This window comes from Garra rufa, chromosome 19 (genome assembly GCF_049309525.1).
Source record: "Garra rufa chromosome 19, GarRuf1.0, whole genome shotgun sequence".
In the NCBI taxonomy this organism is placed as follows: domain Eukaryota; kingdom Metazoa; phylum Chordata; class Actinopteri; order Cypriniformes; family Cyprinidae; genus Garra; species Garra rufa.
In genome coordinates, this window is record NC_133379.1 from 14,546,602 (window position 1) to 14,557,847 (window position 11,246).

The following is an 11,246-nucleotide window of genomic DNA, read 5'->3' on the forward strand; positions in this document are numbered from 1 at the left end:
TTGAACTTGAAAATCCTGTTTGGGTCGAAATAACACAACATGATGGTTAATCTTAGTGATGAATAAACATGCTTTATTAATGCCACACAAAAAAACTGAAGCTCGATTGCGTATGTTGCAGACATCTTAACTAGCCTTGAGTTGAAGCAGTTCATATAGACCACAGGATTTAGATATGGAGATGGCTGAGGATATTAATAATTCTGAAAAAAAGCAAAACTAGTGTTAATTACAGCAGCAGAACACTCTCCTTAACAACACACACTGAGGAATCATTCACGTGTGAAGCAGAAACACCACAGGATGATCTACAAAGTTTGGGATCGGTAAGATTTTTTAATGGTTTTTAAAGACATTTATTCTGCTCATCACGGCTGCATTTAGTTGATCAAAAAAAAAAAAAAAAAAAAAAAAACTGTAATATTGTGAAATATTATTTTAATTTAAAATAACTGTTTTCTGAAAATACTTTAAAATCTAATTTATTCCTGTGATACAAAACTGAATTTTCAGCATCATTACTCCACATGATCCTTCAGAAATCATTCTAATATACTGATTTATTATCAATGTTGAAAACAGTTGTGCTGCTTAATATTTTGTTGGAACCTGTGATTTCTTCCAGGATTCTTTAACAAATAAAACGTTGAAAAGAACAGCGTTTATTTAAAATAGAAATCTTTTCGTAACAATATACACCATCTAAAATTTTGGGGTCAGTAAATTTTTATTCTCTCTTTTTTTTAAAGGAAAGAATAAAGAATGATAGCAAAGACTTACATTGTTAGAAAAGATTTATATTTTGAATAAATGTGATTCCAAAACTTTTTTTAAGCAGCACAACTGTTTTCAACATTGATAATAACAATAACTAATCAGCATATTAGAATGATTTTTGAAGAATCACATAACATTGAAAACTGAAGTAATGGCTGAAAATTTCAGCTTTGCATCACAGGAATAAATTATGTTTTAAAATATATTAATATTAAACACCATTATTTTAAACTGTAATAATATTTCACCATATTATATTTTTGTTCTGTATTTTTGAAGTAAATGCCTTGACAAGCATATTTCTTTCTTATTTCTTCTTTAAAAAAAACATTAAAAATCTTACTGATCCCAAACTTTTGAGTGGCAGCGTACATGCTGAAGTTGAATTATTAGAGATGAAATCATATGCACTTATGCAAAGCAGTAATGATGCTTGACTTAAGATAATAATAAAGCATCTAATAAAGCAGGTTTCTCCAGTTGGAATTCGCATATTGTATGGATGACTGATCATTTAAAGCAGCTGTTAAATACAAACATTAGTGTGAATTGTGCATTGTTTATTTAATGAGGGTTTATCGTATTATACGATATAAGATGTATCATTATAGCAAAAATATAGAATTTCTTATATTGTTATTCTAATGACTTTGCAATGTTTATTCACCATCAAACTGGCAAAACAATTATAGAATTGGAAAAGACACCATTTTCTTTATGACAAATCAGTAAACTTTGTCCCTTTGAACTGGGCCAACATCCCCTCATTATATCACTCAGAGAGACAAGCTAAAGCCGCAGGAGAACCAGGACCCGTTTGAGGACCTTCAGGAGTTATGGCCTGCCACATACAACCTGCAGGAAGAGAGGCCTCCTGGATTTTCCATAAAACGCTCTAGGTATGAATCACCAAGTGGAAAACACTATATATTTACGGTTACACATCATAGCTGACTGTCTTTACAGATAGGCCTGTTATGTAGATGCTTAACTTATTAACTCTTATTTCAATTAGACAAGTAAAAAAATAGATTCTAATCTAACTGTAATTACGCTGATTTATTTCAGTATTGTTTTGTTTCAAAAGAGCATAACTGTGTTACAGTTCCATAGCTCTTTATTATCCAAATAAATATGGCAAACAGCGGGATAAAAATGACACAGAGACTGGCGCGCGCACACGGAGACGTTCACGCGCACAGGAACTTGTTGTCAGCGCAGTCCCATTCACTAGTGAAGGCTACGCGACATTTCTCAGGAGCAGAGAGGTAACATCGCTGTTTAAGAAACAGCTAAACTTCAATATTATTAGACTTATACAGGCAGTCGTATTCTTTGTCTCTCTCTTTCTCTGTGTTACACACACACACACACACACACACACACACACACACACACACACGCGCGCGCGAGCTCTCTCTTTCTCCAATTACTGCATATCGATGGCTCAAGTCTTCTTGACTAGTTCTTCTAGCTACATGATGCTTGATAAGTCATGAACGAGCGTTTTAGGGACCAAAACTTGAAAAATGCATTGAAATAAAACACGTGACGTGGTAACCGTGGATTAATCGGAATAATTTATTCCTTTATTGAACAATAACGCACAGTCGAGGTGTAACGATCACTCCGCTTCATCATATGGCGGCTTTAGCGCCTCGGGTGTGCATTTTCAATAATTCAGTGGCCCGTCGTTAATCATTCCATACATTATACACTGCTTTTTTAGTTGCAATTGTGTTTTAAACTTATAAGCACACTGCACTAAACTAAACAATATTAGCTATATATATATATATATATATATATATATATATATATATATATATATATATATATATATAATCGTCTGACCGCTCAGAGCTTATTTACAATAATTTATAACATGATGAATCCCGCATTCATACAGCAGAGACTCCGCCATAGCGCCCATATTGCACTTGATTGCAAAGCAAGTATACAGAAGCACTTGAGTGTGTCAAGAAAAATATTCCTGGAGATCTCATGCTAAACTCCGTTTGGAGGTCACACAATAATCTCAGCAAATAAACAGAGGCGCATAAGACTGTGCAGCAAAGCGTTCGCGTAGATCGGATCAGGCGCTCAAGCCTTACATAATTAAAAGAACACATTTCACAGCAGACGGGTATAATGTGGCATACGGGCCGACCTTAACAGGGAAACACATGACTGTGGAAACAATGGTGAAGAGGTGCTGCCATTTTCACAAATTTGACATATGATCAACCAATGCAAAAACATGCTGCTACACTTTTGGTGAACATTGAAGTACATTTTCAAACGAGTTGAATTTTAATATAAATCCATGTTGAGGGAAATGACGAAGCAACGTCTTTTTAACATGCCAGTAAACCTTTGTCAGTGCATTTATCTTTAATGCACAATGGCAGGAAAGTACAGCTTATCTGAGATCCCAAAACATTACAAAATATTATAATTTTAAATGCAACAGCAAATACGATTGGAAGTAGCCTTTATGTTACACCAACACACCTTATTGTAATAGAACTATACGGCTATCCTCAAAGGGCTCTGCTCGGCAGTCGCACACGGCTTTAATTTAATTATTCTTTTTTTATACATCTATGTATATATTAATTAGTTTTATTTTTACTTTTTTAAAGAGAAAATTAACAGCCGAGGACGCCACCCTAATGGTGAACTTTATTTTATTGTTAGCGTGGCCTGAGGCTCTGGTAGCAAAGTCATAAAACAACAGGAGAAATCAAAGTCTGTACTTTCGGGAATGTGACCTTTACAGCAGCGACCATCGGCTACAATATAATGATTGTTATTGCGAGCTATTTCACTCATTAATGTCTGCTCAAATTTAATTCAGTCATATATTTTAATCAGTGCGTGTGTGTGCTTTTGAATAACTAATGTAGGCTATTTAAATATTATCTCGGAGGAAAACTAGACAGGAATGTACTGAACATGGCTATATGCGCAATTATTATTAGAGGCATCGATAAATCTAATGAATTATAACAGTTTGAATTAATTGTAGGCTATAAATAATTACGCCATTATATTTATTTCTTGTGTTCAGCGACTGGTTTGTATTCGCTCATTCATTCAAGTTTTAATTAACCTTTTAAGACCGTACATGCTATATATTTTAAAATACTATGGTTATAATACACAAATTCCTTCAAAAAATGTATAATGCATAGCTTCAAATAACCGTACAGTAAACTTTTGCTATTCAGGCAATATAAAATATATAATTAATTAAAATGCGTAAAATAAATGCGGATAACATAACAAAATAGTAAATAAACGAATAAAAATATTGCATGATATATTAATATAAGTATCACAGATGACCACACACAAAGTCTCCGATCAGCGCGCATATGACAGTAATTTGTGTATTAGATGTGAAATGTGCTCCAGCAGCAGAGGCTGATCCTCTCAGACGCGTGACGTCATGCGGGCGTGACGTCACTTCATCTACCTGATAGAGGCTGCGATGCCGCATCTTCAGCCGCATAAACTTGAACGTCGCTTACAACCACACATTTGAGGAACTATATACTATAAATGCATGGAGACGATTTAATACACGAGAAAAGGAAGCAAACCGCCTTTGGGAGATCTGACACGTGAGTCGCTATGCATCGCTTTTTGACAATGTTTGTTTTAGAAGTATTGCAGTACGTGTAGGCCTAATATGAAGTTGATGTCATTAATGTTTAATTATTTAATTTTTATTATCGCATTGCAAGTTCTGTTATAACTCGATAAATCTAAATGTTTTAGATGACATGTTGATCGGTCATCCCGGTGTGGTCAGTTTAGGGCAGACCTGAATGAGTTCAGTCAAAACACTGAATATGTAATAATATAACAGGCGCGTGTTTTGCATATAGAGCTCCGGCTGAAACATTAGCGCTGGAACCGCTGCGGTCTGCAGTTATCATGCACTTCACTCATTCACCAGATCTGAGCTGATCCAGTTTCGATATGTATCCGGCGGGTCAGTAAGACAACCAAATAATTCACGAAGAAGGTGATCACCACTTAACAAAATAGCCTTGCGATTTCAGCATGCTGTAGATGATTTTTTATTATATATATATATATATATAAATTGGGACACTGTTACGTTGCGCTTTGTTTGTGTTTGAGTGTCTTTGAAATTGAGTGTTTTTTTTATAAAATAAAATATATTAAAGTATGCTATTTCCGTATAGTAGGCCTGTTTAAAATACTCTTAACCATCTGGCGTATTTGCCAATTGCTTTAAATACATAGCCGACTTATTACGCAATTGTTATTAAATTCACATGCGGCACATGAATCTCTATATAATAATAATACTAACACTATACTACTAGGCTGCTACTAATAATAATAACAACAATAATAATAATAGCCTATATTTATTTCCATCAAAGTAGAGGTTCACTAGTAAGAGCTGTTGCATAGTCGTAAAAAATGATAACATCCGAACATCCAACAACCAGGCTTCTTTAAAGCCGTAAAAAGTGGTAACCTTAATTTATACCTGATTTAACCCATAAAATGATTTTTTGCTGGTATAAATTAATGTATTTAGACTGATTCAGTGATGTCAAATACTATTTTTTGATTTGAATAAAACCAGTTCATTGATTAGGCCTACGTTTTTTTCAGTTCACGGGTTTAAAAAAATATTTACATTATTGTTAATATTCTATTGTCATTACTATAATCTTTTATTATTGTTGTGTATTTGTTTGGCAGATAATATCCGGGTTGTTTAATTAAGAAGTCATTGAAATGTGGTTGAATGCGTGTGCGGGCATCATTGTCTTAATTAAACTGAAGGCCAAAACCTGAATAATCTGAATCTGCGGTTGAATCATTGATCCGTTTAAAAGTATATTAGGAGAGAAAATGAGATTAATCATCAATGTGTGTGCTTTATTTAGCTTTGCAGTCACCTCTTGAAACACATTTGTTTTGCTGTAGTTTCTAATTCGTGACAAATGGAGTCACACAGATGTTCGCAGTGATGCTGAGCGTCTGACAGACAGTTATAGATAAAATATGCAAATACATTACATCCTCATCCTCAAACATTTCCTGTCAAATATACCTATTTACTATGATTCCACTCTTTATCTTTATCAGTGCGTTTGTTGGTTTTGAAGCAATGGATAAAACAAAGACACGTATGATCGATTTTATTTGCTTGAATTAAACTATTAGACTAAACTATATAAATTAAGATAATGTCAATTTCTTGAAATATCGAGACCGCCAATATTTTTTCTCCCATTTAAACATTTCTCGCGAATTGTCATTATAGAACTCTATAGTTGTTTATTACAGATTCTATAATAATATATAATTCACCTGCAAACTAACGAAACAAATCTTTGAGTCTTATATATGAAGACCTAAAATGCAAAATAAAAATTTTTCTTCTCATGAACCTATATTTATGTTCAATTATTTCACTTTAAAAAGGTCCCATTCATTGATAATAAATTGAACTTACTGAATCCAAACACAAGAGCCTGAGAAAAAAAAATGCTTATTGTAGTAGAAGATGACACCTAGAGGCTTTTGCATTTTAAGTCTTTGGTAACATAATTTAAATTCTCAGTCTTAAAATATTCAGGATAATTCTTAACAAGAGTATCGCGAATAATAACCCAAAACTAAAGCAACTAATAACAATAAAATTAAACTAAATCCAGCAGATATGGATCAATGCATATCTGAAGAGGAAAGGCGTGCATTATGCTGTCAGATTTATCTAAGAAAATATAGTCTGACAAATCTGACTAAATGTTTTCTCCGCAAATTACAATAATGACAAAAAAATAATAATATTAAAGTATTCATAGAAAATAGGTTAGACGCTTCGGCCAAAATTAGAAAAAAAAAGTTTGCTAGACATATGGCCATGATGTATTTTTTTTTCAAAGCCACAAACAGTAAAAACATAAACCTTTCTTTGTTTATAAAATAAAACTATAAATTGTCTGGAGTGTGGGAACTGTGGTGGGAATTTTCTGAGAGAGCTGGTGACTGAAACTGTGTCGTAATACGCTTTTCTGCGTCTAATATTTTTCGTGAAGGGCCACGGATCATTCTCTATAAGGCGGCTGTCAGGCGGCATTGTGTTCTCACCAACCAGCAGGCGCCACTAACCTGAAAAAACCCCGCACAGAACAATCAGACGAGAAAGCGAGATGTTTTCTGAGTGACAATGAAACTGTCACAATAAGCCCGTATTATATTTCTCATTATCGGGCATTTTACGTTATGTTTTCAAATAGTAGCTAGACTGTCATTGTTTGGCAAAAGTAAATGTGTCTGCATTAGTCATGGAGATTCACTGAGTGCAAGAACGTGTTCGCAAACCTGAAATGCAAAATAATTTTCCTCTGAACAGCGTTTGGTTTGCTGGTTCCGACATGTCGCCAGTGTTCAATTGATAAGTGAACAAAAGGAATCATCAATGGCAAATCAATTTTGTTTTTTTAATTTTAACAATTAAGAGCTGACATTGCTTCAATGACTGTTATTAAACCAAATGTGAATAACAGTAATTACCTCATGCACATTGACCAAAACGTTATTGATGTAAAAAATAACTATGTTCAAGTAACTTGATCAACCTTGAGAAATACAATTCAGGTGAATTATAACTGTAGATCGCGCTGTGCATCTGATTTTTAATAAGGTGGTTTTTGTGAGTTTGAAAATGAGGTTTGTTCAGCTAATAGGCTCTTACTGTTCATGGCGCATGCAGCCTGAGTCCAAAAACACAGTTTCCGACACAAGGTGCAGCGATATTGCCAGAAGCCCGGCTGAGAGGTTCTGAAGGAAAAAAGTTGACTTGTATGTCTAAGAAATGATTGGGCTTTGTGGGTGGGACTGACAGTGGACGCGGGGTAGAGGATGGGTGGGTCCTGCTGTTAGCTGCTGCTGCTGCTGCCCGCACTTCCATTCGTTCACACCACACATTTACTCTTCAGGATTATATCTGCAGCACTTTGGAGGACACTATTGCGCTTGATCGCTGGCTGTCCACGTGTTTATTCATTAGAAAAGCGGAGCGGATTGCTTAGCAAATATACTGAGGCTCGTGTCGCAGCGCTGGAAGAGCTTTTGTAACACGCATGATTGTTTTAAAGGTGGAATGAATTTGGACATGGCCTCATCTTTTCATCTGCCGAGAAGCAACAGCACCAGAGAAACGTTAGAGAACACGAGCAGCGAATCTTCAGATAATGAAACAGCAGGTAAAGAGCTTATATTTACATACCCATCCACAGAATAAACGCATTAACATATTGAAAGTATATGCAAGCAAGCCTATTTGACTAAAAGCATGCATTTACATGTTAAAGATGTAGCTTCCTTCTATAGCTGCTACACCTGTAAATGTTTTGTTTTAGTAATAACATATTGAATTGTTTACCTATTTTTCGGCCTAATTTTGCAGGAGCCGCGTAGCCTTGTTGCACTCTGGCCGCTTGCTGCTTTGCAACCGCAAAAAAATAAGTAGATATTCACATTTAGCCTATATTAACGCATTTGTTTCTTACTAAAAAAATGTCAATAGAGAATACTGCTGTACGTATGTTTTACTTGTGCGTATCACACATTCTTTAAAGAACTCGATAATCGCTATCAAAAAATATTTCTAGAAATTATATTAAAATTAAACGCGCGTTTGTTAGCTGGATGACACTGTTGTATACACGTCAGATCTTTACGGGAAAGTAACCTAGATGCAGTAAACAACAACAACAACGAACTAGGCCTGAGTTTAAAACACGGCCGCAAGTTGTTTAACCTGGATAGGCCTTTAACTTCTACCCTGGATATTTAAAATAACATAGCCGTAAGCATTGTGTGCAAATAGTTCCCGTTTGAGAGATAGATTTTAATACGACGTGTTTGCATATTTGTGGATTGACGAGCAAATCCAGTCTATGTAAACGAACCACGACTCCCTTCCAAAGCACCACATATCACCTCAAAATTATTCTCCCCAGAAAAGGAGAGGTCCGTCGAGCAGAGAAGCGACGATGGAAATGCAGACGAGTCCAAGAAAAAGAAACAAAGACGGCAGAGGACTCACTTCACCAGCCAGCAGCTGCAGGAGCTGGAAGCCACTTTCCAGAGGAACCGATACCCGGACATGAGCACCAGAGAGGAGATCGCAGTGTGGACCAACCTCACGGAGGCCCGAGTCCGGGTATGACAACACTAATAACCGTGCGGTCAGAAACATTTGCATAAACATAACATTTTAGCTACAGATGTGCTTCAGGCAAGTATTTTCTCCCTTATTCCAATGGCGTGTTTACCGCATGATGCAAATCGAATGTGCAGATTGACTTGCAAATTAAAGTACATATTTAACAAGCTAACTAAATCGAGTCTTATAAGTTATAAAAAGTGCTGTGTTTGTGAAGTATTCGCTTTGTGTGTATCCTGTTATGAATTTGAAACATAATTTTTCAGTTACCATACGTAAGGATTATTTTTCATTATTTTTAATGGATTAAAAAACTCTACTGACAAGGCCTATAGCTGATCATTTTTCAGCGATATTCAGAAACATTTCCTAGCAGGCCGATTTTTCCAATAATTCCAAACATTTCGAAACCAGATTCTGATCCACATTAAGTGAAGGGATTTAGAATTAAAACGTTTGCTAATGACGGAAATCTTACTGTTTGGGGAAATTAATTGACAAATAATGCATTATGCTTTTTAACATGCCATTTGTTTTTGTTTTTAAACCCTATATTTTCAAACGCTTATGAAAAATGTAATCTCGCTAATATTGTAAAGTGTTATTTAAGTATTCACATACAATGGTAGCTAATGAGCTCATCAAATTGTGAATGTCAAATGCTAATGAATAGTTTTGCATAAGTTTATGTCTACTGCTCTGACATTTTGGGGCTAATAGCATTAGTTGTGTTTGAGGAAATAACGCGTCCTTTTCCACAGGTTTGGTTCAAGAATCGGAGGGCGAAGTGGAGAAAAAGGGAGCGCAACCAGCAAATGGATTTGTGTAAAAACAGTTACCTGCCGCAGTTCAGCGGACTGATGCAGCCATACGATGATGTCTACCCCGCGTACACCTACAACAACTGGACCAACAAAGGACTGACCCCAGCCCCGCTGTCCACAAAGAACTTCACCTTCTTTAATTCAATGAGCCCCCTCACGTCCCAGTCCATGTTCTCAGCCCCGACCTCGATCTCCTCCATGAGCATGGCTTCCGGGATGGGACACTCTGCCGTGCCTGGCATGCCGACCAGCGGCCTGAACAACATCGGTAACCTGAACGTTATCGGGAGCTCCGCGATCAATCCGGCCATGAGCTCGTCCGCGTGCCCGTATGGACCTCCTGGATCCCCTTACAGCGTCTACAGGGACACTTGTAACTCCAGTCTTGCGACGTTAAGACTGAAATCTAAGCAGCATCCATCTTTTGGATATAGCGGTTTGCAGAGTCCCGGCTCGAGTCTAAACGCGTGCCAGTACAACAGTTGACGAGTTAAAGTGCAGTAAACGGACACCTGGACAAATGACAACCATACTGGATTTGGTGCGATCGGCATTTTGCAGTGGAATATGCGGATTGTCTGTGTTTACCTAAACTTGCACAACCATTTAAATCCATTATTTGGATTTCAACGTTTCGAAGACAAGTTAAACTCATACTTTGTACATAAATATAAACGTGGAACAAAATTTGAAAGCGATGCGATGCTCCAAGTGGGAACAATGGTTTGTCAAAAGCCAAGCTTATAATTAGCGCGGCGTGTCGCGGTTCTGCAGTGTAGGCCTCATGAGTCGTGTTCGTTCGTGAGCGTTCTCTTGTGTTAAGTGTCGTGCAGAGGGTTTGTCGTCCTCGTGGCCTCTCATCGACAACCTGGATTCTGTCCACGTAGTTGTTTCATTGTGTCGATAGATTTACCGCATGCTTACTTCAGTGAAAAAAAAATGTTTTGTAAAGATTATATGAATGTGTAGACTAAATAACAAAGCTATAACTTTATGTTGTACCCCTGTTGATTGAAATTGTGCTTATGTTTATGGTACTGTCTGAATAAACCTCAAAAACAAGAATTTCTAAAATAATTTGTCGAAGGATTGGGTTGTAAAATGATTAAAAAAAACGGATATTGTACATTATCGAAAATTAAAATTGAATTTACACTATTTACTAAATAATATTGTATGTTTAAACAATCATTTAACCATATCTAACGGATATTTTCACCGATTAGCCGAACTAAATTTCAATGCATGCCTTGTACCATAAAAATTAAACTCTTGATTTTTTCTTTCCATTATGTTTTACATCGATATATGGCTGTTTAACAATGACTTTTTAATGCTCCAGAACATTTCTTAATAATAAATGAATAAGTTATAGCCAAATCTACCTTTAGGATGAAAGAGACAAAGGCAAA

General features: G+C 36.0%; 1 protein-coding gene across 1 annotated transcript; it reads left to right on the top strand.

Moving 5' to 3' along the window:
- Window positions 1-7,794: 7,794 nt before the first annotated feature.
- pitx1 (paired-like homeodomain 1) lies at window positions 7,795-10,944 on the top strand. The gene is made up of 3 exons (XM_073824682.1): window positions 7,795-8,045; window positions 8,805-9,007; window positions 9,772-10,944. The coding sequence occupies exons 1-3, from the start codon at window positions 7,943-7,945 to the stop codon at window positions 10,318-10,320; spliced, it is 855 nt and encodes a 284-aa protein (XP_073680783.1). The 5' UTR covers window positions 7,795-7,942; the 3' UTR covers window positions 10,321-10,944.
- Window positions 10,945-11,246: the final 302 nt, after the last annotated feature.